This window comes from Trypanosoma melophagium (genome assembly GCF_022059095.1).
Source record: "Trypanosoma melophagium isolate St. Kilda chromosome Unknown ctg2segment0, whole genome shotgun sequence".
NCBI lineage: Eukaryota > Euglenozoa > Kinetoplastea > Trypanosomatida > Trypanosomatidae > Trypanosoma > Trypanosoma melophagium.
The window spans coordinates 1,195,404-1,220,954 of NW_027125149.1; the positions used below are offsets into that span (position 1 = coordinate 1,195,404).

Below are 25,551 nucleotides of genomic sequence, written 5' to 3' on the forward strand. Positions count from 1 at the left end.
ACCAATGACAAGAGTGAGCGAGAAAGGCAGAAGCTGTGCAAACGGATGAAGAGAGGAAAAAAAATTGCATTAAATAAGTCCTCGTTCAAGTATAAAGCAATGAAGAGAGGGAGAGAGAGAGAGATAGAGGGAACCAGCAAAAAAAAAGCAAAAATAAAAATTAAAAAAGGGAGATTGCCTTATGATATGGAAAGCGGTGAAGAGACTGGACGCTATCAAAAATACAAGAAAAAAAAATGAAAAAAGATATATAAATAACAAAATGAACGTAAAAATATTAAAAAAGAGCACATGAAGTAAATCAGGCAGAATTTCAGTTCTCCGGCAAACAAGGATGGTGCGCCGGAGAAGAGACAGGAGCAGAGACTGAGAGTTAAAGAAACAACGCAGTGTTTTTTTTTAAGGGGGAAGAAAATGGGAAATATTAATTTTATCATCACATGAAACAATCAACGTAATGGCAAAACAGAAAAAAAATATATATATAAACACGAATTATGATTATTTGCTGCACCAACATTAAGGCCTTTCTCCTCAAATCAGTTCTGACTTTTTAACTCATGCTTCATTATCGTGTCTATCAAACCTCCGGTAGATGGAATGGTAACGTCACTGCTGTCAATAATTGCAGCAAGAGTGAAAGTATCCGTCCCAATAAGGGCAAAAAAGGCACGAGAATCCGCAAGAACCAATCCCGTCGATGCACAATCCTACTACAGCCAGAACGCAAAAAAAAAAAACATTAATATATATATATATATATATATATATGTATATGTATATAAAAAGCGAAAAAAACATATATATACCAGACGCCCTCATGTACCCTTTACAACTCTCTCCATTTTCTATATAATCTCCATTTTTCTTATATATCCTTTATTTATCCTTCTTTCAGTACATGGGCGTAAATACCTCTCATTCTCCTTTTTTCTTCGTCTGAATATACACTTCCCCGCTACTGTATCACCGAATTAATTCATCACGAAAGAACCAGTAAAAACATATACAGGTGAATATGGATACATAGGTATGCAGTATAGATACAGATAATAGATATATAACATACCTATATATAGATACACAGATATACAAAAAAAAAAAAAAAAAGAAAAAAATAGAAAGAAAGAAAACCGACAAAAAAACAGTGGAATTCCCTTATGGCTAATATGAATGCATATCCCATACTTCATCCAGCTCTCTTTACTTCTGCTTACTCTAAGTTAGTGTATTAACTTTTCTTGCGCCCCTTTCCCCTATTCTTAGGGACGTTACTTTAGTCCGAGCCGAATTGCCACAGGATCAAGAATGGATTTAAGCGCCTCGCGCACCGCATCTACCGGACGGTTGGCGTCGATGCTCTCGAACACGCCCTTCTTCTTATAGTACTCAATCAACGGCTCCGTTTCCTTATGGTACGTCGCAAGGCGTTTAACCACAACCTCTTTTCGGTCATCAGGACGTTGTATTAACGGCTCACCTGTAATGTCATCCTTGCCAGCCTCCTTTGGTGGGAGGAAGGCTTCGTGATATGAGCGGCCACTCGAACGGTGAATCCATCGACCGCTAGTACGTTCGACTATAACATTATCCGGGGTCTCAAACTGAATGACCTTATCCACATGCTCGCCCGCCTCCTCCATCAACTGTGCTTGCCGCAATGTACGCGGATAACCGTCGAGGACGTAGCCATACTTGCACTCAGGTCTTGACATACTCTCCTTTAGTATGCCGAATACAACATTGTCTGATACCAGGCCACCTGCTTCCATTATCTGTTTTGCTTTCACGCCGTATTCAGTCTTCCTCGCGACAGCATCACGAAGCATGTCACCAGTCGAAAGATGGCAGACACCGTAGCGTTCGGTGAGAAATGGACTTTGTGTCCCCTTCCCGCAACCGGGAGCACCCATCAGTACAAACTTCATGACGCTTTCGTATTATTTGCGTGTGCGCGTGTGTTCGTTATACCTATTACGAAATAATATATATATATATATATATATATATATATATATATCAAAGAGTGAAAAAAAACGAAAAAAAAAACATCTGATACTAAACAATTAAAACATGATGAGTTTGCATTCTCCCCAGAAATAGGAAAGGGAAACCGAGCTGGTAGTTTACACAAAAAAATCAAACAACAATCATTCAACTAAAGGTGCAACAAGAGCAAGCGAAGCAAGTCAGTTACCAATCTAAAGGTGCACGACTCTACCTGCAAAGCGGTACCCAGGGTACATAAGAAATGCAACAACCAACATCCTCCGATTTATTCATCTTTCCTGCATACTTTTCTAAAAAAAAAAAGGCAAGATAATAACAAAAAAAAAAAAGAGCATTGGAATAATGCTCTTAGCTTTTCTTATTTTTTTTCATCATTCTTTTCTCGTTTGTTCGGCTGTCTGAGGCTGCTGTACTCCTTCAAGAGCTGAGGCCCCATAACGTTTGAGCAGCTCCTCTGGCGAAAGGGGTGGGAATAACAAACGCCGAATCTGTGATAGTCTCTCGTATTTAGGGTATCCGTGAGGGTCAACAGGAAGTAGCACAGCTGTGGTTCCAGTCACCCGTTCATCATCGTCGGTTGACCACTTTATGGCAAGACAGCTCTTACAACAATCATTACTGTAGCAACGAAGTTTAATCGATCCATAGGTAAGATAAAGCTGAGGGTAAGTTCCGCGGTGCTCGCGATTTTGATTCAAACAAAATCGTGACTGTTTCTGTTGGCCGTAATAAGCTCGGATGCATTCCTGGTACTGCACATTAACACAATTTCCAGAGAGAGGTGAGGTCATCTTTTCCTGTCGATCATAATCTCTACGAACACCACCATCGTATTTGACAGAGAGGCAGCGAAACACTTCAGCCACAAGATCCCTAATTTTAATATCACGAATAGCCACACGAACACCATCACGAAGTGGTGGTCTCGGGATAGCAAAAGGGTTCTGATTTTCCACCGTAACCGCAGTTGAAGTATGTTGATCTTTTAAAGACCTCATTCTAAATAGACGAAGTGTGGCAACACCTCCTTCTTCATATTTTTCTATAGTACAGTTGTCCCGTTGAATAGAAGCAAGGTCAAAAACTGTACGCGCAAGTTCTTGGTGTGAATTTTTTTCAGAATTACCGCCGTCTTGGAAAGATGGTAAATAAGCTGATAGAAAATCAATAAGCTTCTTGTCTGTAATTGATGTCATACCTGGTATAATAGGTAAGAGGAAACGGTAGAGAAAAAAGAGTTTCTTAAGCATACGGTGCTGGTACTCCCAAAGGGATAAAGACGATAATGTTTTCGAGGAAGAGATGTCTATAAAGTGCACCACAGTGGGAGCTACACTACCGACGCGATTATCTGAAGGAGTAACAGTTTTCATGTTTAACTGTGAAAGCTCTAATACCATCAGATCAAGTACAGATGCGTCTACAGCAGAAAAATTTGATGGTGACGGTAATTTGACGTTGTAAGGCAAACGGAATGCCCGCCATCGTGTATAAACCCCAAAGTCGATGCAACGACGTAACATAAGATGAAGAGAATAATTTTTACTCTCCTTCCCTTGAGAGAGGGATAAATCAAGTTCTTCTCGAATGTGAGACATAAAACTGTGCAATTCTCGTATATTGGCAAAAGCTGCATTGGTGTTAAGGCGAAAGTGAATGTGAAAACTAATTTTGGTATCTTGAGTACTGAGTAAGGACTCATTTTCTTTCTCTAGGCCATCAGCATTGTTGTGTGTCTTGTCATCATGAACAATCACAGAGCTTGTTAACACCAAGCACTGTTGCAATTGAGCTCCTGTGGCCGACTCCACTTTACCCCGTAGAAAGTATAATACCTCGCTCAGCCATCGTTCCACAGTTTTTGGTGTTACTTGAAATAATGATGATAGTGATGGAGATGTAATATTGTTTCCTTTTTCTTCTTTTACTTTTCCTATCCCTTTTTCCACTTCTTCAATAATATCACTTTCACTATCATTATTATCATACTCCATCCAATCAAAGGGTGGGCAACAGTCAATATCAAAAAAGGGATCTACGGCGGAATTCTCATCCACCATGACGTAGAGATTACGGTGATAACAAAATGGTATTGCCTCAACAAAAGATAGCAATTCCTCTCTAGAAATCGTATTAAACATTTTTCCACTAGATCCACTACGATTATCCGATGCAATAAGAAGCTCACCTTGATTAACTTCATAACGTCTTTGCACGATAGCATCAAGTCTAGTGGAGTAGAAAGAGCGAGGAATATCCATCGGGTCGGGTCTCCTGATCATCACTGCAGCATCCAATGTAAAAGGGGAACACATTGAATGAGGATGCACTATTGTGTCATCAACATTATTATCATTCTCTGCAGAGTGCAATAACGATCTATGCTGTGAAGCCGCACGCCAATACTGATCTGCCGGAACGGCAACAGAATCGAAACATTCATCTATAACACGTAATGCACCACCATCAAGTGTATCATCCTGTGGTAGTTCCAAAGCGGATCGAACATGCAGAATTCCCGCAGTTGGTCCAGTAACAGCAAAAATAGCGTTTACCGATGCTCCATTTGCCTCATGTCGCAGAACCTTAAAACTTTTCTCCATCACTCTATTACTCCAGAGAGAGTGGGAAAAGGGCCACTTTCTATACTAATTTCTAGAAATTATCATTATCATTATCATTATCAAATTGGCACAAAAGGTAAATCAAGGTACAAACAAAACTTAGCAATCTGGAATTAACACTAAGACAACCGAATCCCTATAACTTAAAAACATTCCCTTTATTTTCTTCTTTCGACACACCCCATCTCTTGCTTACCATTCTCTCTTTTTTTTCCCCAAATGGATACGTTCTTCAGTTTGCCTTTGAAAGGCACAAATCACAGATTTCCCGCTATCACATATGATTCCGATGCAGGGACAAGTTACGCAATGACTGTTCAACAACATAAGTGCAATTGTCACTATGAGCAATGCATTCCAATAGAGTGGAACACTGACACGAAGTGTCTACAAAACCCCCGTAATTTTCTCCTCTCGTTAAGACAAGTGCAACAAGATCTAACTTTGCCGAGAGACGACCCTCAAGAATCAATAACTGTAAAAGTTGTTGTAAGTCTTTGACATTAATAGAGAGACGCGATGCCGCTTTCCGTACGTCTAAAGTAGTGAAGTTACTAACATACCCTGTTACAACAGCCTGTTGAAACTGACGCAAGAGAAGTTCGCTATGTTTACATGCGAATATATCGGTTTTTAGAAAAGACGAAGCTAATTTAGACGCTAAATTCAAAGCTTCAGCAAACCTAGCTTCCTCTAATGTCTGTACAAGTGTACATGCATCAGGTACATCCTCCCAAAGCTGTCTTATGTCGACCTGAACTATTAGCTCCATAGCCTCCATACGTGGTAAGGCTGCAAAAGCGGAAAACAGCAGCATTACACCAAGATGAGCTCCTGACGTAATGAACTTCTCTACAAAATATCTTAAATGACGAATTGCTGGTAATGTACCGGAGGTATTTATACGCGCACCAAGTGAAGCTGCAACCTCCGCAGTACCATGTTTTGTAAGAAGTTCCTCTGAAAGGGGAGCCCATTTAGCCCCACGTAAACCATTTGCGGTGAAAACAGCCACAAAACCATCAAAGTTGCAGTCTTCAAACATACACAAGGCTCGTACAATGGAAAAAAACAAAACGTGTTCTTCAATCTCTCGTACTGTACCCTCTGTACATCGGTGCTGCTGTAGCGCAATATGCGATAAACCTCCACCTTGTGCAGCCAGCATATACTGGGCGGCGTGTTCGATAAGGGAAGTCATTGAGCTTCCCATAAGAGTTTTAACGATCTCCAAAGCACCAGCACTAAGGGAAAGCTCCACACTCCGACGGATTATCTCCAATTCTACTAGAGCAGAATCTATTCCTTGTGAACCTGTAGTCATTTCCTGCATAGAGTGAACATCCAAGAATAAACCTTTAAGAGTCTTATTCATTGCATCATAGTCATGCATGTCTGCCAGAATTTCCGCCATTCGCATCTTACCCCTCAGCTCTCGCATTCCCACTGCTTCTAGTCGACTTCTTTTCGGTCCTAAAGATAAATTATGTGGCGTCCCACCGAAGGAATCCCCACTTTGATGATGCTCCGAAGCTGAGAGCACAGATTGCATAGCAGCATTGGCCCGAGAAGAAATAGTAGCCTCATCTTCAACAGACAATACACAACCTTCCGGAAGCACAAAGTGTTTCTCATCGCACAAACGAATAAAATCTTGCATCTCTGAAACACTTAATCCAACTTTCAGGTAATTCACACCCAAGAAAAAAATTTCATTGCGCGTCTGCGCACTAAGCTCCTTAACACATCCCAAATCACCGAAGAGAATGTGTTTCACACGGAGGCATCGCTGCCTCATTGGAGCTCCCTCCACAAGGAGCTGAGGAGAAATTTCCATTCAGTGTCGCCAAGATTTTTTTTCTCTGTATAAGGTATTGTTCTGCCAGCAATAAAGAGTATCTTCTCCTTCAAACACAATGAAAAGATAAAATAAAAAATAAAACTATTTTTTTTTCTTTTTTAATTTCTGCCAATGACAATATACATTTACAGGAATAAACAGGGACTTTTTTTCTGTGCCACGAACCATAGGGGAAATTTGGGGAAGAGGAACTCCAATAAAAAAAAAAACCCGTAAAATAAAATTAGCGGCGCATTGTTGAAATTCAATTCACTTTGAAAATCGACTCTACCACCAGTGTTTTGGGTATGGAGATCGATTTTCCAAAAGATTATTCATTAACCACGCGCATAAAAATAAAAGAACACATCCGATGATGACGGGACATACAACAAATAAATATCCATGATCATTATAGTATGTATTCAACGGACTAAGGGCAGCTGCAACGCATGTCGCGCAAGCAGGGGGGTGCATCGTGTTGGTTAATGACATGAAAACCAATTGTATACCAACTGCAATTGCACCAGCGCATTTGAATCCAAATGTCTCGTTGGGTACAAACTGAAATATATTTGAGAGTGAAATCCCAATAACTGCTGCGAAAATATGAGAGCAAAACAAAGCCCTCGGTTGTGCTACGGGTGCACAAGGTACGCAGAAAACCACAGTTACACTAGCACCAAAGGCAGGAATAAAAATCCCTAAATTCTTCATAAGCGGGTGAAAGGCATAAAATTCAATGAGGGCGAATATAAGCATTGTCGTGCAGACAAAGATAAAGGTTGCAACCAAGTCCCATGAAGGATAGAATCCGTACAAATTCTTTGACTGATCATATCCAATGAGTCGTGACCAATACCAGTGAGGAAACTCCTGTATCGGTGGCCATAAGCGGAAAACCCCTCTCAGAGGGGACGAGGAAAAGACATCCGATGTTACACCTTCCTCATTGACTTCGGATGCCGCAAGCTCTCCAAACACAGCTGTTTCATCCAATTGAGAGTCATGCTGTGGATATTCTTGTAGTTGTGTTTTGGGAGTAGGGGGGTCAACACTAGGGGGAAACGTGGTGTCCTCCTGCGGCACGCTCCGGGGTGTGTGGTACGAGCGGGAGTTTGAACCTACACTGCTGCGCCTAACGTCTGACGAACTCTCTCTCATCTCGCCGACGTCTACTGTATCTTGTCTCGCTTTGGTCAGCGATCGTTTGCCGGTAAACCCTACTGATAGATCACAGCAAAAAATAAAAAACAAAAAATAAGCATACATTTGGTAGAAGCAGCAATCAATCTTTCTTTTCCACGTGTTTCCATATAAATCGGGGAATTTCAAAAGATCAAAAAATAAATAAATAAATAAATAAATAAATAAAAACAAAGAAATAACAAATTAAAAAATGTGATAACATATTCATACACGACGTTATGCCGAAGTTAATCATCGAGGTCAAGAGGTCGAAAAGAACTAAATGGTTGCATAAGAGAAGTAAAGTGATAAAAAGTTAATCAACCACAATCACATATAGGGTTTCAGGGAACATCAGATAATAGGATTCCCATACAGACTTCACACTCGACCACGCCTCACAACACCCAATAAAATATAAATAAATAAACAGTAGAACCCATAACATCTTTAAAAAGACCCTACCCTCTTTCTATTTGTACGAAAAAGAAAACATCAAAATAACTTGTGAAAAAAAAAATTTTTGTTCTCACCCTCACTATTTTCGAAACAAAGGAAAAAAAAAACTTGGTTATGCCTAAAAATCCCTCTATCCAAGCCGGGGAAACTCGTTCCCTGACTTAATTTCTCGCGGAGTTAATGGCATAGTTATAGTGTTGTCCAGCGAACAAGGGGTTTGATCAGATGCAACGGATAAGCATGGCGGTCGCTGTGTGTCTACACTAGCGGAGGAGGCCGTAGGGCAGCCCGAGACCTCGTCGTCCCCCACGCGAGGAGAGTGGCCCCATGACATCGTCGCTGCACTGGCAACACTAACAGCACCGGTGGGAGGCGCAGTCCGCGCAACACTGTGTATCCGCCAAGCGAGAACAGCCACCGCCATTAGACCAACAGCACCGAGAACACTGAGAATAATAAAGATGGGGACAACCCACACGGGAGTAGACAAACTGCGTTGCAGTCTGCCTTCTTCATTGAGGACAGATAGGCGAACACCCGTTTCCAAGTGTACCGCAGGAGCTCTTACAGTGAGCACGTTCTCCATAGACCACGGTTGCAAATCCACACTTCCGCAGCGCAAAGGTGTGACAATCTCCCCACTTATTGACCAAGGAAGGACTCGAACTCCTTCAGGTTGCATTGCAGAGAGCATCGTGTGCAGCAGTCGGATGAGTGCACATCGATTCGGACCTACACCACCAATAGGGGCAATCTGAAGTTTCGGAAGTGTTACACCAGTTGGGAGAGTCCATGCACAACGTTGGATTTCGTGGCTGAACACCGTCAAATTACCGTACTTCTCCATGCAGTCCATGTCACTGGGAAGACGACACATTGTTTCGTCCACATGTGTTATCATATTTGAAGAAATCTCTCCGCTGTCGTAAATATTATCAAGCGGACAAGCTGAAGCAGCATTTGAGTCTTTATAATAACCAGCATTCGTTATTGATCCAATGCTCATCAGAATAGCCACAGTAAGTACAGCAAAAATAGAAGTCGGCATATTGTACTTTTTTTTCAATAAAAAAATTTTTTTGTGCAGTCTTTGAGATGCCAAAAGAAGAAAAAGAAAAAGAAAGAGGGAAAGAAGGAAAGAGATAAAGAGCAAAAATTGGAAGGGTCGACCACATGAGTAATCATCATTCCTAGTCCCTTTGTTTTCTTGCCTGATGTACAACAAAATAAAGAGATATTACAAAGCATACCTGAGAAGTGATGAAGGCAAAAACACATTCTCTTTTTCACCTTCTTCCATATACAAAGAAAACTCTTGTTGCTGAAACAAGCGATGTTATACTGCCGTCGCATCCCATCGTCACACTTTGACACTCAAAGGGAACCGGGAAAAGAAAAAGATGTCACAGGTTCAAAAAACGCAGTGGTAATTTGACCAATATATCTTTGAGTACACAAAAGTACTCTTCCTTTATTTTACTACTTGTTCTTCTGCTTCCAAGACAATAACAATCCTCTTACAAAACGAAATAGCACTTTTCTCTTTGCCAGGATTTCAGTTCCTTTCTTTTTACTCCGAGATATTTCAGAAGTGGGCTACGCATCGACGTATCACCAAGCATACAGAAAGGGTAAAGTAAAAAACCCAGAAAAAAGGGAAGAAATACTGTTGTACAAAAAAAAAAAAAAAAAAAACATACTAGTAAATAAAAATAAAGTAAATTGCTTTCTGCTTCACATGAGTCTATGTTTCTTTTTTTTGGTTTTAAGAAAATGTTTTTTTTTTTTCTTCGAAATATTAATTTCACAACACCTTCCCTTTCTTCAAGAAACACCGAGCTAAACGAGTGAAAACTGCTACATTCAACAAGGTAACATCTATCAAAGAGAGCTAAAAAAAAAGTATAATATATCCATACCACAAGGTTACTGCCTTTGTATGATGTGCAACGTGTAAATATCTACTAAAAAATCAACAACCAGATTTTATAGGCGGTAGAATCATATCAGGGAGACTTATTCTCTTTAAGTATTTGGGCAAATAGACGCAGTGGGAGAAATTTTCTTACCACCAAAGAGGGTAAGCTGTACGCCACGGTATCAGGTTGTTCGCAACCCACGAGAGTATAAAAATAATGAACACTCCAAGTATTACAGGGACCACAAGAAACATAAACCCCTCGTCATTCATTCGACCATACTCATGGAATGCTGCCAGTACTGCTGTTGCTGAACTGGAGGGTTGAAAACCTCCAAAAAGCGTAGTAAGCGGAGACAGTACTCCAACAGCAAATACACCAGCTAGCAGTCTCCCTAATGGCTGCTCGAGCGACTTTGTTACGTGTCCAAAGGATAGACCGAGAAGTGCACCAACAAAATGTGTGAGGAAAAGACATCTCGGTTGTGCACCTGAAGAGGTTATAAGACAAGTCGTCAGTGCACAAGAAGCGCCGAACATTGGGAAATACGCCTGTAAAGCATAGGGTTCCAATGCGAACACATCGATAGCAGCCAGCACAAGCATAATACTCGTCGAAAACACGAAGGTTGGCACAACATCGTACGATGGGGTAAAGAGCGGGAGCCCAATCCCACCACCGCCCCGTAAACGTTTTGTGTATATCATCAAAGCCGCGCGAAAAGCATTCCTTCGTACCGGCTCCGCCGCCCTATTCTGGCTGGCCTGTGCAGCCCCAGCATCGTCTTCCACCATCTCTTCCTCCAAATGCACACTTCGCCCTTCCACTGGCATACTGATGTCATTGAATGGGGGAAGCAGTATACCCTCTTCACGTACGCCAAACGGCTCATTTACTCCCTCAGCCAGGCTATCAATAGCACACATCAATGAAAAATACAAAACAAGCAAAACACTAAAAAAGCAAGGAAAAAAAAGAAAAAAAAAATACAGCTAAAAAAAGGGATATTTGTAAATGTACACAAGGTAAACTAAAAACAAAAATAATAAACCGTAAGACGAATTTAAAAAATGAATATAAACTCGAAAAACGACTCGGCATTTTATCCTCATACCCACACCTTTCATAAAAGGCCAAGTGAAACCCCTTCGCACGAAAGCAATTGGATATTAATGTAAAAAAATTTTTTTGAACAAATTATTTGTTCTCCTATATTACCTTCAAACAAATTGCTCTGTTCATCCTATACAACTGTATAAAATGAACAAAACTTCACACAAAGGACCCCTTTCACTAGAGCCACATAAGAATCTTGAAGAGAAAATCAGCACGGTCAGTACATTTTCGAAAAATGAAACTGCGCATTATCCTTTGTTTGTCAAACCCACCTCAGTAAGTATATATTTCTTTTTTTTCTGTTGCACACTCATTGTGCGCAGTTACAGGTCAAGATCCTTATGCCACTGCCAACTACTGCCGACGACGATCCAAAGACTCCGTCGCCCTAAAGCCAGAATTCAAAATAAATGCATCTGCCTCCGCCGGCCCGCGTGATCCTGCCTCATACGGCAGCGTTTTCACTTCCCCACGATCAATGGCGTGAAGGAGAGGCGTATAAATTCTCCACGCAGCATCCAGCTCATCCTTGCGGACAAAGTTAGTGGAGTTCCCTAGCAATGCCTCATGAATAAGACTTTCGTACGCATCGGGGAGGGTTACATTGTAACGCTGCTCGTATGTGAGATCGAGCTCCGTCTGATGGGTATCGCGCAGAAACCCTGGTTTCTTTGCAGTGAGCCGTATGTACATGGCCTCAGAGGGTTGTGCCCGAATGACAAGCTCATTGCGCTGCGTGGCGTCACCAAAGGGGCGTATCTCATCCTTGAATTGAATTTGAATTCCAAGGAAACGCCGATCAAGAGCCTTTCCGGCCTTGATGATGAACGGCACACCATGCCAGCGGTCATTGTTGATATGAAGGCGCAACACAGCAAACGTGGGGCAGTGGCTGTCTTTCGGTACAGTTGGGTCGTCAAGGTAACCTGGAATTGAACCATCCTTAGATGCCGTGTACTGACCAAGCACACAGTCAGCTGGAGACACGGGTTCTACGTGCCTAAGCACCAGAACCTTTTCATCCCGAATGTCTTCGGCGCTCAAAGAACGGGGCTTTTCCATCGCCAGGAGCGAAAGAATCTGTGTGAGGTGGTTCTGCACCACATCGCGGATGATTCCAACATTGTCAAAGTATCCACCACGTCCCTCCGTGCCTATCGTCTCCTTGAAGGTGATCCGTACGCACGCAATATTGCTGCTGTTCCACAGCGCGCTGAATATACGGTTGGCAAATCGTGTAACGACAATGTTCTGTACCATCTCTTTCCCCAGGTAGTGGTCTATTCGAAATAACTGAGTCTCATTAAAAAGAGGTTCCAGTTCCCGTGAGAGCTGGGCAGAGGTCTCTGTGTCATGACCAAACGGTTTCTCAATGATGACACGAACCCAACCAAGCTCTGGCGCCTGCATCACACAATTTCGGAGGCCCGTGCACACGGAAACAAAGGCTGTCGGCGGTAGCGCAAGGTAAAACAATCGGTTCCCACCCCTTTGAGGTCCTTTGAAAGACTGTTCCATACGACAAATGTAGTCGTTCAGGTGCATAAAATCCTCTGCCCGGTCATACGAACCCGTGATATAGGTGATATGACGCAGAAAGGCATCGACGTGACACCCACGCTCATTCAGCCTTGTGAAGAACTTCGCCAGCGTCGTCTTCTTCCATGCCTCCACGTCATCAATCTTAGAGCGGGCATAGCCGACAATGTTTGCCTCAGGTGGTATCATACCGCTGCAATACAACTGAAAAAGGACCGGAAATGTCTTTTTCTTGGCCAGATCTCCGCTCGCACCAAGAACAACAATCGTTAGCGCACGATTCTTTAATTCCGGTGAAACATCATCGGGAATGCGAGCACAGTAATCCCCACGTACCTCTACGGCAACCTTCTTGGCGTTTGCCATGATATACTCACATATGTCGTCAGGTCGGTCCTTCAATACCTTCTCACGGAGCTTATCAAAGAATTTGTCCACCTCTTCATGGAAGGCTCCGTTATTATGAGACTCGTTTACCTCCTCTTGCATATCCAAGGATGCACAGCACGAAGCAGAGGTCACCCAGTGTATCCCTTTTCTTTTTCTCGCCTTTCTGTATGTTCACTTTTCAGCAACGAGGCTAAAACAACAAGTTTCACTCTCTGCCTAAATACACACACATATATACACATATGTGTTGTGTTGTTAAGAAAATAAGAACACATGTCAAGAAGGAAAAAAGTGCAGAGAGCAAGGTGTTCAGCACAACGCAAACGCACCACCACCACCACAACAACGACTACTACTACTACTACTACTACTACTACTACTACTACTACTACTACTACTACTACTACTACTACTACTACTAACACTGTACCCTAACCATAGTTCTGAAGACAAGACACTTCTTGCGTGCAGATTAAAATTTAAATCCAGAGAAACAAGTGACTTTCACCCACGAACGGCAGTAACAGATATCGTTCTCTTGATTGTGTAACTGCATTATTGTTCACTTGACACCTTGTACATAAATCAAGGAAAAAAAAAGCTTCGCTCGCTCTTCGCACGCCCCACCCACCCCTTCATTCCTCTAATTTTCGCAGCTTGATGTCGCTTGAAACATCTTCAGCTCGCTCATAAAAGAGATTTTTTTTTCATATACTTTCCCCATATTTAGCTTCACCAAAGATCCAGATTCTTTCTCTCACGTCTAGTAAACAGGAGAGGTGATAGTCAGTTCATTGACAGAGAGACATGAGAATAATAAAAGAGAAAGAAATCACTGCATTGCAAACGGTCGAGATTCAAGCACACCACCTGCAAACACTTTAGCAGATATATACATAATAAATAGATAGCAACCGATCTACATGCCTGTATGCAGAAACGTGTATAAGGGGTAAAAATGTACCCATTGTGTCATACGCGTTCCTCACCTGGGACAGACTTGAGGTTTTTCGTACCAAGTTCAAGCAATTTCTGAAAGGCTTTGGCGAAGCTGGCGCAGAACAAATCATTATCGGCGGCGTACTTCTTCGCAATTGCACGATATTTGTCGTCCAGTAGAAGAGCCATGTCCGATGGCAGCATCATGAGGGACTTAGTGGATCTGTCCATAAATTGCAGATTCTTCACCTCAGGGTTTATTTCCCACTCGTTGTTAAACAGTTCCGTGAAAAACGAGTTGTCGAAACCATACCTGTCGTGTGTCCATGGCCCCTTGAAGCCGCTGTATTCGAGATGACACTCCCCGCAGGTGTGAGCCCCAATCAGCGCCACCGTCTCGTCATCGTTAAAACCGAGACGCGTGAAGACCTCGCGCACGTGGTTCTGCGTCTTGGACGCATCGGGGAGTCGCCCGTCGGGGCCACAGGCAGAGCCGTCCTTCGCGTCCACACGGCCCCAGCGCCACGGCACTACCGGTCCGCCCATCGCTTCGACTGACACCACCCCGGCGAGGGACCACAGGTCGGCGTACGAGATCTGGGGGTACTTTTGCTTGAGTGGTTCCAGCGCCTTCCGTGCCTTATCAAGTCCCGCGTTGGCGCCATAATCACACTCCGGTCGAAAACGCATCGAGGCAGAATTGGGACTCCCATCCTTTTTCTTGCAATCCCATGAGCCAGCCTCGTGCCATGCAAGACGCAAAAAAAGAGGTCCTTTCGACAAGTCATCAGAAACAAGAGCCTCAATGTCTTCCTTGAGAGCCTTTAGGTCGAATGGGGGTGCCGCCCCAGAGCCATTCCAAGCTGAAAAAGAATAACACGATGCAACGGTGGCTCCACCCACTAATGTCGTGGCAGCGGCGGTGGCAAAGGCGAAACCCCCAGAGAAACGGGGGCGGCCGTATCGATGTTGCGTCGCCATCTTGACAACAAGCCGCCTTGAGAAAAGTACACCAACACGAGAAAACATACCTTTCAACCGTATTAATCTAAAATACAAAAAAATATCTCGTAAAGGAAGAAAGAGAGTAAGACAAAACGATAAAGAAAAAAGTATACTACGAGATTAAGGTTGGGGATCCAATTAGAAACTACAGTTTAGTAATACCGTAATTAATCGTTCGGTTCAAGGAGAAAAAAAGAGCATAGTGAAATTGAAAGAGAAGACTGAAATACAGAAAAAAAAAAGAATTTAAAATACCTGAAAAACATGAGGTACAAGTAAATTACGGATGCCACTCAATTTTTTTTTACGAAATCATTTGGTTCGAGGTGTACCTACTTCAGATTCAGTGCGATTCATACTTTCACAATAAACACCTGTGGAATTTGTTAGTGGCTGTGGTGTTATCTCATCCCCTGAGGTGGTGTACGTTTGATTAAGACGTGGTACAGAAACAATGTTTTGGTTTTGCTTCCGTAATGAGTAGGGGCTGTATGCCCAGGATTGCGTAGCCCGGTGATAATTTTCTGGGGAGCTTAATGAATTATCCTGTGGTGCCGTTGCCCTTAGAGGCCGGAGAAAAAATGGTGCAGGAACGTCTGCATCTGAAGATGAGTGTGTCGAAGGTACCAAAGCGGGATCAGGATTTCCAACGGATGCAGTATTTCCTCGGTGACGTTTCCATGAAAATGGTGGTGAACTAAATGTTTGCAAAAGACGTTTTGATGTGCCTCGTGCAGAATCGCTCTCATCTAATGGTGCTGTGATCATATGATGATAGTCCTGTCCTGTAGTTGTTCCACCACTTTCATTTCCCCATGAATCTTTGTATGTATCAATGATTTTAAGTACAACATCTGTGTTATTAATTGGAACCTCACCTTCTGTCCATCCTTTCCAGAAGCCTATGAGTGCCTTCTGTAGCGCTGAGGGACAAGGATGCTGTCTTGTCGCTACTTCTATGTCGTAAGTACCCATCTTGAGTGGAATTATGATACTGCAGCCTCTGCTACCCGGTCCACTATAGAGTGAAAGGCGAGATCCTTGTAATAAGTAAGCAGCTAGTAAAGCAAAGGCGCGGACACTACCATCAATACGGCACAACGGTGGTAGTTTGCCAAGCATGGCAGGTTGAGACGAAAGTGCAAGCATAGTAGATGTAATGCCATCATCTTCTCCCTTTTCTATTAACCACGAGAGATTTACCAATTGATCTAGTCTTACTGTTCCAGCTCCCGATGAAGGGGGAAATGAGCCTGGAAGTGGTGTCACATAAGTTTCCAATGTACATTGACGTCGTAAGAACTGAAAAAATGTCAAAACACTACTAAAATATAATTGATACTGTTCACGAGGTATAACGGCCTCTGGTGAACGATTTAGGGCTCTAGCACGTTGTAAAATACGTCTTAGTTTTTGCACTACAAGACCATTACCATTACCATTACTAGGAGAAACGCTGTTACTTTTACCGTTATTAACCACTACGTTTTCACATGTAATGAGAATGACAGCAAAAGTTAAGAAAGACTTTTGCTGAGTGTCATACTTGAGAGTTTCGCTACAAGTTCGAGGTATAGCCTTTGATGAAACAGAAGCTGAGAGTGCATTATTATTATTATTATTATTATTATTATTATTATTAGCGTTGGTGTTTCCGGCAACAAGAGTATTGCTATCACCTCCACCTAGAAGCTTTACTCCCTGTGAGTCTAGGTTTGGAAAAAAGAATGTATCTTCCATATGCTTGCCTTGTACAGAGGGTCGGTCTGGTGTAGTAGTAAATGACATCCCATGAGGATGTTTCACTTCCCCTACTGCAGTAAGGTGAGGTATGGGAGGCAAAGATGCATTCATAACACTACGAGTTGGACTTGGGGTGTGACGTTGGACTGGTAGCAGTGAACCCAAATACGTCGTCCGCTCCTCCTGTGCAACCGTAATCTGTACTAGACGTGATACACGCATTGGACGACACAAATCGAGTGCTCTCCAGAGAGTTCCTGATGACAACTGACGACGCCATGTTTTCCGTAGACGCGAAAATGATACACGCAGCGAAATTGGGTGAATCACAAATACAATAAGGAATGCGAAAAGTGTAAGCGTCTCAGCTGAGAAAGCAAAAAGGGAGAAAAGTAACAAGGTCAAACAAGGCAATAACATGCGTTTCATTTTTCTTATACGTTGAAAAATGAAGGTGAGTTCAAAATAACAATCAGTCTGTAGTCCTTGTGAGAAGAATAGTCTTGCACGAGACATGCTATTTATAATGTGATTATGTGTACTGTACAGTACTGCTTGGAAACTATCCTGCCTCCCCATCACTGATAGTACAGGGTCTGTATTGCGGGTAACTCGTGGTGGGACACGGTAGAAAAATACCGTCATCTGTAGTGCCGAAACCGCCTCCACTACGAGGCCTAGAATAAGCCCCATCTCCACCATATCAGCAATGAGAACAACCCAAATAATGAAAAGAAGCAATAGTGTTTTACTGGTTTGTCGCCATGAGACAGCCTCATTCATTCGAAGAAGTGTGTCAATCAAAACTAGATAAGGTACAAGCACAAAGCGAACTGCGGGAGAACACATTTGTTGTTGTAAATCTCTATCACTATCTGGAAAAGTATTACCATTAATACCACTAAATCGGTCTACAGAATGAGTATTGTTGCTATTATTAACAGGACACTCAGGCGTTAAAATTGATCCGGCATCTGTTTTATTACAGCAAAGTAACGCTGGCAACGATTTGGGGCTAAAAATTATGCTAACCGCCTGGAAAGTAAGCACTGCACTTCCCCCAATATCCTTTCCAAACATACCATTTGTTACCACAGTATTTAGGTTTAGGGCCTCTACTGCTGCAATCATACTCTGTTTGGGTTGCAGCGTCACGCTAACACCGCTATTACTAATCAGCAACTCTCTCAATGATATCTTCGCCACGCCAATACAAAGACTATAATCCTCTAGTCCAAAATAGGAAGGATAGAAAGACCTTACAGCTACTTCTTCCTTATTACTAAGCTCCGGTGCAAGTTGCAGTAGACGTACCTTTACATTTCTCTCTGCAACAAAGAGAGGAAGTGATGCAATTATAGCCTCTCCAATATAACAACGGTAACGTTTTGTGCGTATCTCGCTCGCATCCCAATTTGTCATAATTTGTCTTTCATGTTGTTGATGCTCAGTATCTCCAGAAATTTCAGAACTCTCGATGCAGACGAGATTTTCAAAGATAAACTGCATTTTAACACGAGGATGAAAATATTTTCCAGAATTTTTTTCATTTTCGGGGAGTTTTACAAAGTTCTTTATTAGGTTTGTCTCATGCAGGGGACGATGTCTCAGCTGGTGCATACGAATAAAGCTCTCTGCGTCGAATGAACACATGTTATTAATGCGGGAAATGCGAAACTCCACATGCATAGCTCAGAGAACCCAACCGATGCCCTGTAACTCTAACAATTTGATTCGCTATTTATTTTCTTTCCTTCTTATTCTTCTTCTTCAGCTATTGCTTTCGAGACCGTATGTGGAAGCACAAGCAAGGAAGAATTATGAGAAGATAAAACATATCATAAAATAAAAGAGTACACGCACACGTAGAAAAAGAAAAAAGAAATAGAAATAGAAGGAGAGAAAAAGGTAATGCCTTCAGCTTTTGCTGAAACCTGTTCCGTAGACCTCACAATAGCATATTAAAGAGTGTTCAATGCATTGTGTAACGAGCATAAGTGCGGAAAAGTGACAACTCTTGTACTCCCTTTTCTCAAGAAGAAAAAGAGATAAAGATAGATGTGAAGCACCATGCAGACGACTAAAACAGTTACAAGAACACTATTTTGGGACCATCCATTCTTTTTTTTTTTTGCATTTACGACGCAGTCTAGTCTTAAAAGAGTTCCTCAGAAGCATTGCTAGAAGACCAGGATGAAGTCGAAAGAACTTCTATGAGACGTTGTACCACGTCCTCTGACTCATCTAAATTATTTAAGAGTATGTTTGGTGACATCTCCGACAGTATTCCTTTCCCAGGTGCATGAGATAGAGAGAAATGTGAATAAGCCTCCAAAGAAGAACCTGGTAACGTGGAGTATTCCTGACGATAAGGCGCTGGAGAAAGCAATTTTTTCCCCCCTGTTAAATTCTCTCTCCCTTTAGCCTCTAAATAATTTGGCTCTTGTTGTTGACGCTGTGGGTAGCATTCCTTACGCCGATTTCCTCTCTTACTCCCTGAGTGTGGCAACAAAAAAGGGGAACAAATTTCACCCGGATTACCATTCTTCTGAATTCCGGATTCGTTGGCTCGCATCACTCCCACACTGCTAGAGAACATCAAGGAACATAAATATAAAAGAAGAATAGGAAGAGAAACCTATGGTTCCCACTACATCGAAACGCTTTTTTTATTATTATTTATTTTATTAATCATTGGTTCTCTAAGTTATTTCTAGAGTTTCGTGTATTTAATCTATTTGTATAAAAAAAATTATTTGTATTTTTTGAGGAATTAAACAAAAGTATCTTTACTATTTATTGTTTCTTCTTAGATTCGTTTGATAATTCTTTTTGTCGGTGACACTCATAGTTACTTATCGCTTCCATTTTTTCTTGGTTTTCCCCTTTATTAAGCTGCTTCGGCTCAGCATCTCCTTCATTCTTACTACTGTCATCCTCATCATCACCGTATTCAGAGGATCCTTCACTACGATTTGAGTCAACAGGATAAATCCACCGCTGGTATAGTAAGATAAGGAAAACAACATCGTCACGGAAGCATGCGAGTCTGTGAAGCCATGGCATCTTTATTATAAATGCGAAAAGGTCATCAATAACAGTATTAAGAGCACGGTACACAAAGGTACGCCAAGGAAGTTGAGTGACACTTTTCATTTTATAATTGATAAATATCTGCGGTGTCATCATTGCAAACCCAAAAAAATAAATAAAACGTACTTGCGTACCAATGATAAAGGAGTACCATCCCCTGTGAGTTTCAAATAGTGCTGAATAAACAGTATAACAGAAGAGAATAGGTGTCATAACATACATAAGATAACGTACAGCGATGTTATCGTGTCTGCGCGTTCGGTTATCATAACTATCACTAAATTTTATTTTCCACCACCTGCCCTCACCCCGCACCAATCTTGCAGTTTGTGCCAACTTCCAGTACTCAATGAGGACACCAAAACCACTGGGGAGAAGGATAGCCCATGACGTCTCATCCCCATCCAAAAGGTAGAGAAAGATAATAGTTTGAAAATAACAATTCATCACTATCGTTCGAAGCGATAGACCTTTAAAATCCTTTCGATTACGCCAAAATTTCACGTCATTCGAAAACGCCAAATATTCAAACAACATATGCATTAATGTTACCATACACGTTAGCCCCAGAAAATATGGATTTGTTTCTAAAAATATTCTTTTGATTTCATCCGAATCTTCTGGTCTTGATAAACCCATCTCTTGTTGTTGTTTCATAGACTGTTCAAAGTTAATATAGAGTGCAAACTTCCACAAAGGAAGTGAAGACACAATGATAGTAAAATTAAACGGGGAGGTTGCTGTTGTAGCATTGATCTCTAACAAATGATCTCGCAAATGCCAAAAATTGTTGATGTAAATCAAAGGAAGGTATTTCTGTGTATCCTCATCAAAATAGTAATGCGACTTTACTTGTGGCGGGAGTGGGTTGGAAAAATCTACAATGGGACTCAATGTTAATGTTGGTTGAAAATATCTTTTCCATGAGGAAACAGGTTGTACGTTCAAAGAACTACTTGCATTATCAACATTATTAGAGTTATCAAACAATTTTTGCTTCTGTCTTATGCGCCTGGGTGGTAAAAATTGAATAAGTGAAAAGTTTTGGACATATTCTTTACCTTTAATGCGTAATTTTATATCAAGTGTCAAACTACAATTTGTTGTGGCGCATTTGCTCAGATTAACATTATACTGTCGAGATATATCTTCTTCAGAAGCTGCAAAAACCAAATCTGCAAAAAATCCACCAGGAAAAATCTCATTATCGCTTGAATTTATGATAATAGTATATAAATCACCCTTTTGTGCAAAGGGAGCATAACCTGTGTTAGCGACTCTTTGGATACCGTTATCAGGTGGGGGAGAATCGATATTATTGCTCCTACTCTTGGAATCTCGATTACCAAACATAGAAAGCATGAAGAGAGCTGCCATACCGTACATAAGTGTCGTTTGCCACATTGAACGTTGCGGAGGATTCTGTGCATCTCCTTCCTGCAAAGACGCACTTGCCATCCCTTCTTTCCACTTGAGAAAAAAAAGTCACAGGTGTATATATTTCTCTAGCAATAGAAAAATCTCATGACAAATTACAAGAAAAAAAAAAATAAGAATAAAAAAAAGAAATTCATACTACACAAGTCAAAACTCACGTATACTTCTCACTCTCTTTTCCTTTAGAAAATTATAAAGATAAAACATACATACAATATATTTTTGTTCCACAAAGCAAGGATATTATTGATAAAGCTGAATATGTCTGAGTGTGTCCCAAATATCCACAGTACAAAACACATGACCAAGTATCGTCACTACACTTGCCCCATATTCTTTGAGGATATGTTTACTAGGAAGAAATGACAGCCGTGTATCACGCAGTGGCTGCTGTAACAAAGAAAGAGTGGTCGAATATTTTACCTCTTTTGCTGCAAAAGTGGTGAAACAAAATGCTACCAAGGAAACTACAAAGACTACAAAAATAGTTAGCAATATTAATACATTGTTATTATCCTCTTTGAAATTAGTAAATAGAAGTTTATATCCCCACAATTGAGAGGGAGTAAATGAACCTTCTTTACCAGTAACTTGAGCATATTTTCGTGCTACTGCTTCGGCATTACCAACTTCTGATGGTTCAGATGGCAAGCATCCTGCAGGACCCCGTTGCAATCCCAATAGACGACCAGAAAATTCGTCCTTGATACGAAAAATTCTATCGATTTTGCCATTTTTTTCAGTCGAACTTTGAAGCAGAGCGACAAACGTTATTTCCTTTAAATTTGAACTTGGAGCAAGATCAAACCCCACCGAACCTTGTCGCTTATGTAAGTAAGTTGAAATTGCTGTATCCATTTGTTTTTTGTACTTGGTTGTCACAACATCTATCCAGGAAACTGCTTCTCCATCCAAGTTCTTAATAAGATCAAGTTCAGCTGAAGAGAAAGGCAATTGAAGAGATTTTGTAGTCTTATTCTGAGGAATCTGGTTCACAATAGTTTTTTTTTCAGTTCCCCGTTTCAAAACTTTTTTATCACGTTTCTCGTGTGGTGTCACTAATATTGGAGGGTCCCATGGAAGCCAAAGAAATTCGCACAAGAAAATTACGTGCAGCAAAATAACAGTAAGTCGGTATACTGATGGTACTTTACATGTAAAGGCAAATAAATCATCCAAAACTATACCCAATTCAGTGAAAATAATGTTCGCAAGAGATACCTTCCTTACCGGTAACTTAAGGTATTTCAGAGGTAGAGAACATTTTCTCATGGTAAAATTATCCCAAAGATTGGGTGTCATACGATACAAATGCGCCAAAACATATAACACTCCAAATGTCATCCGAAAAAAGAACTCCAAGCTATCATCTTCATATTTTTCTTTGCTAATGTAGTATTGAATACTATTAAGGAAAACTGGTATAGCTACAAAAAAACCTGCTTCTCTGTAACAATCAATATAAGACATTTTAACCATTTGTGACATTTCTCGTTCCTCTGCAGAATATTTTGCAACTGAAACACAGTAATAAAATACCTGAAGAAGCACTACAATATTAAAACCAGATATGTACAAAAATTCGTACATTGTAAATAATCCCATTGTTAAAATTCTACAAAACACCTGCAAAGGCCATGAAAAATCCTCACTTTTAGTCGAGCGAGTGTTTAAAGTACCCTGCAAAAGATAATAAATCTCCTGTGCGGCAGAGAAAGCCATGTTATACAAGCGGAAGAAAACCAGCGAGCGGAGTTGGATAAGTTCTTCTCTATATTTGTCTGCTAATTCTAGTCGTTGAATTCCTCGAGCGAGTAAAACGTCATGTGCACGTTGAATTTTTACCATCTGGAGACGACAAGAATCACAATTAGGGTTCCGATCTGGATGCCAACGTTTTACTGCCTCTCGATATGCACGTTTGATTTCCTGTGGTTGAGATCCTGAGGGAATTCCCAAAACTCTAAAATGCGTTTCTGCCTCCACGTCAATAAATATTTCCCACAAAGGCCAACAAAAATACAAAAATAAAACCACAAAAATCAATACCATTATTGTGGGAATAATAAAGCGGTGTATTGGTCCATACCTAGATTTCCGTTCAAGATACTCTCGTAAACAGCAATCAAGCCACTTGGATTCTGCCTCAAATCGTGAAGGTGACATTTCGTCTTCTACTCCGTCTTCAGTTGAATGTGGAAAAGATATAACTTCAACTTCAGATTCTTTTTTCTTCTTTACAAAAAATACACGATTCACTGCATGCATTCGATCCACAAAAATAGCAAAATCATCATTTTTCTTTAACGCATTTCTCGCGATCATACCTATCTGCCCATCAACATTATAGTCTCCGAGTCCGACTGCATTATTTTCTTTGGAAGCAGAAGAGCGTGCAATACCTCGTCGCATTTCTTTCTATTTAAACAAATAGAAAGAAATATAAAATAGGAGAAAAAGGACACGAATGGAATTAAATAAAAAATCTTAGCAGAAGAATGTGTAGAAGAAAATAGCAACCAATCCCAAGCAATATTGCACCAAAGAAACGAAAAAAGAAAAAAAGAGAAAGAGAAAAAAAAGAGAAAGAGAAAAAAAAGAGAAAGAGAAAAAAAAGAGAAAGAGAAAAAAAAGAGAAAGAGAAAAAAAAGAGAAAGAGAAAAAAAAAGAGAAAGAGAAAAAAAAGAGAAAGAGAAAAAAAAGAGAAAGAGAAAAAAAAGAGAAAGAGAAAAAAAGAGAAAGAAAAAAAAAGCAAGTAAAAGAATGAATGGTTCTTTCTTCACATTTTCAGAGAAACATATTCAGTGCGATCTACTCAAAACGTGGTCTTTGCGAACTTTGAAAGCCTGGACGAGGACGAGGAACCGGGGGCAAAAAAGTAATAGCACTCAAACGCTCGGAGACTTCAAAAATATCACCACGTTTGGATGGATCTTTGACCAGCATTGTATTCATTACAACCTCCATAAGAGGACGAAAATCCACAGGGACTGTGTTTTCTTCTCCGCGGAACCGAATGGGTGTACCATCTATTATTTCCAAGGTATTTGGTTGAAATGGCATTTCGAAAAACACTAACAAATATATCAAGACCCCCAGACTCCAAATGTCACATTTTGTATCCACTCGTTGTTTTGACCATAAATCAAGGGACTCTGGTGAACGATAAAGCAGGGTCATTTTCTCCCCGAGCTCTGCTTCTGCTATCGAAATTTGATAAGCATCCTTGGGTGCATAATATAATCGCGTTGCACTTCCGAAATCACACAATTTTACGTTTTGTGAATCGGCAAATAAGAAATTTTCTGCTTTTATATCCCAATGAGAAACGGGGGGTGATTGAGTATGGAGATAAGCAATTATACGAACAATACAATCGCATATTTCGTAAACTTCTCGAACAGCAAAAGGTTGTTTAACACTCATTCGCATACTTATATAGTTTGCGAGTGAGGGATCGTCACAAAGCTCCATTACAATCCAAACTTCTGGAAGTGGATGTCCAGACAATTCAACAACATCAGAATCATAAAAAGTAACAATAGAAGGATGAGGACATAAAGAACGATGCAAAGAAGCCTCTTCCATAATCTGATTTGGCTGTTGGTATTGGTCATTCAACAGAAACCTTTTAAGAGCAACCAAATTCCATGAACGTACATCTCGGCCCTCATAAACGAAAGAATTGCCGCCTTCTCCCAATACACGACCGACACTATATTCAATCCCTTTAATAGTAACACTAGCAGGGTGTTTTGAATTGGAAGAAAAACCACCCGCGTACAAAAGTGCTTCCTTCACAACTTGTGCACAAGAAGACACATGGGTTCCCATTACTTCGAAAGTGGATAAAAACCAACACATTCAAAGAAAAATAAAAAAGAAAATATCAATGGAAAAAGAAAGAAAAGAAAAAAAGAACGCAGAATTACATATCCGCACGGCAGTTAAAAAAAATACGAGAGAAATCCTTTCACTCAACAATATTGTAAGCACAAAAATCTCCATAAACATTTCTTCTCCTAGCTACTTCAAACACCTGAAAAAGAAAGTCAACGGTAGCATCCATTCAGTATAATAGCAAAGGAAAAAATGACAGAAGTAGTAGAAACAAAAAGTAGTAAGTAAGACACAAAGAAAAAAAAAAAAAAAACGCGTTATAGTGAAGAAATCCCCTCAGAAATTCTCTGATCATACTTAAAAGAAAGTAAAAGGGAGAAGCAAAACAAAAAAAATTTGATAGACACCA

At 40.8% G+C, this 25,551-nt stretch overlaps 13 protein-coding genes across 13 annotated transcripts; all 13 read right to left on the reverse strand.

The window, feature by feature from the left end:
- Positions 1–1,271: 1,271 nt before the first annotated feature.
- Positions 1,272–1,928, reverse strand: LSM04_002092 (adenylate kinase; the record flags this gene model as incomplete). The annotated part of the gene is made up of 1 exon (XM_067336547.1): positions 1,272–1,928. The coding sequence occupies one exon, from the start codon at positions 1,926–1,928 to the stop codon at positions 1,272–1,274; it is 657 nt and encodes a 218-aa protein (XP_067192404.1).
- Positions 1,929–2,381: 453 nt separating this feature from the next.
- Positions 2,382–4,613, reverse strand: LSM04_002596 (uncharacterized protein; the record flags this gene model as incomplete). Its single annotated transcript, XM_067336548.1, has 1 exon — positions 2,382–4,613. One exon carries the CDS (start codon positions 4,611–4,613, stop codon positions 2,382–2,384), a length of 2,232 nt encoding a protein of 743 aa, XP_067192429.1.
- Positions 4,614–4,908: 295 nt separating this feature from the next.
- Positions 4,909–6,471, reverse strand: LSM04_004806 (uncharacterized protein; the record flags this gene model as incomplete). Its single annotated transcript, XM_067336549.1, has 1 exon — positions 4,909–6,471. The coding sequence occupies one exon, from the start codon at positions 6,469–6,471 to the stop codon at positions 4,909–4,911; it is 1,563 nt and encodes a 520-aa protein (XP_067192549.1).
- A 291-nt stretch (positions 6,472–6,762) lies between these two features.
- LSM04_002405 (HPP protein) lies at positions 6,763–7,638 on the reverse strand (the record flags this gene model as incomplete). The annotated part of the gene is made up of 1 exon (XM_067336550.1): positions 6,763–7,638. One exon carries the CDS (start codon positions 7,636–7,638, stop codon positions 6,763–6,765), a length of 876 nt encoding a protein of 291 aa, XP_067192420.1.
- A 613-nt stretch (positions 7,639–8,251) lies between these two features.
- Positions 8,252–9,169, reverse strand: LSM04_004022 (uncharacterized protein; the record flags this gene model as incomplete). The annotated part of the gene is made up of 1 exon (XM_067336551.1): positions 8,252–9,169. The coding sequence occupies one exon, from the start codon at positions 9,167–9,169 to the stop codon at positions 8,252–8,254; it is 918 nt and encodes a 305-aa protein (XP_067192506.1).
- A 1,017-nt stretch (positions 9,170–10,186) lies between these two features.
- On the reverse strand, positions 10,187–10,966 carry LSM04_001889 (HPP protein; the record flags this gene model as incomplete). Its single annotated transcript, XM_067336552.1, has 1 exon — positions 10,187–10,966. One exon carries the CDS (start codon positions 10,964–10,966, stop codon positions 10,187–10,189), a length of 780 nt encoding a protein of 259 aa, XP_067192392.1.
- Positions 10,967–11,479: 513 nt separating this feature from the next.
- On the reverse strand, positions 11,480–13,184 carry LSM04_000671 (glucose-6-phosphate dehydrogenase; the record flags this gene model as incomplete). The annotated part of the gene is made up of 2 exons (XM_067336553.1): positions 11,480–11,534; positions 11,608–13,184. The coding sequence occupies 2 exons, from the start codon at positions 13,182–13,184 to the stop codon at positions 11,480–11,482; spliced, it is 1,632 nt and encodes a 543-aa protein (XP_067192319.1).
- Positions 13,185–14,057: 873 nt separating this feature from the next.
- LSM04_003195 (hem peroxidase) lies at positions 14,058–15,053 on the reverse strand (the record flags this gene model as incomplete). The annotated part of the gene is made up of 1 exon (XM_067336554.1): positions 14,058–15,053. One exon carries the CDS (start codon positions 15,051–15,053, stop codon positions 14,058–14,060), a length of 996 nt encoding a protein of 331 aa, XP_067192462.1.
- A 288-nt stretch (positions 15,054–15,341) lies between these two features.
- On the reverse strand, positions 15,342–18,461 carry LSM04_008718 (uncharacterized protein; the record flags this gene model as incomplete). The annotated part of the gene is made up of 1 exon (XM_067336555.1): positions 15,342–18,461. One exon carries the CDS (start codon positions 18,459–18,461, stop codon positions 15,342–15,344), a length of 3,120 nt encoding a protein of 1,039 aa, XP_067192760.1.
- Positions 18,462–18,927: 466 nt separating this feature from the next.
- On the reverse strand, positions 18,928–19,371 carry LSM04_003633 (uncharacterized protein; the record flags this gene model as incomplete). Its single annotated transcript, XM_067336556.1, has 1 exon — positions 18,928–19,371. The coding sequence occupies one exon, from the start codon at positions 19,369–19,371 to the stop codon at positions 18,928–18,930; it is 444 nt and encodes a 147-aa protein (XP_067192489.1).
- A 197-nt stretch (positions 19,372–19,568) lies between these two features.
- On the reverse strand, positions 19,569–21,323 carry LSM04_006851 (Cleft lip and palate transmembrane 1; the record flags this gene model as incomplete). The annotated part of the gene is made up of 1 exon (XM_067336558.1): positions 19,569–21,323. One exon carries the CDS (start codon positions 21,321–21,323, stop codon positions 19,569–19,571), a length of 1,755 nt encoding a protein of 584 aa, XP_067192663.1.
- A 222-nt stretch (positions 21,324–21,545) lies between these two features.
- LSM04_003758 (DnaJ domain) lies at positions 21,546–23,714 on the reverse strand (the record flags this gene model as incomplete). The annotated part of the gene is made up of 1 exon (XM_067336559.1): positions 21,546–23,714. One exon carries the CDS (start codon positions 23,712–23,714, stop codon positions 21,546–21,548), a length of 2,169 nt encoding a protein of 722 aa, XP_067192493.1.
- Positions 23,715–24,113: 399 nt separating this feature from the next.
- LSM04_000621 (Protein kinase domain) lies at positions 24,114–25,136 on the reverse strand (the record flags this gene model as incomplete). The annotated part of the gene is made up of 1 exon (XM_067336560.1): positions 24,114–25,136. One exon carries the CDS (start codon positions 25,134–25,136, stop codon positions 24,114–24,116), a length of 1,023 nt encoding a protein of 340 aa, XP_067192314.1.
- Between the last annotated feature and the right edge of the window lie 415 nt (positions 25,137–25,551).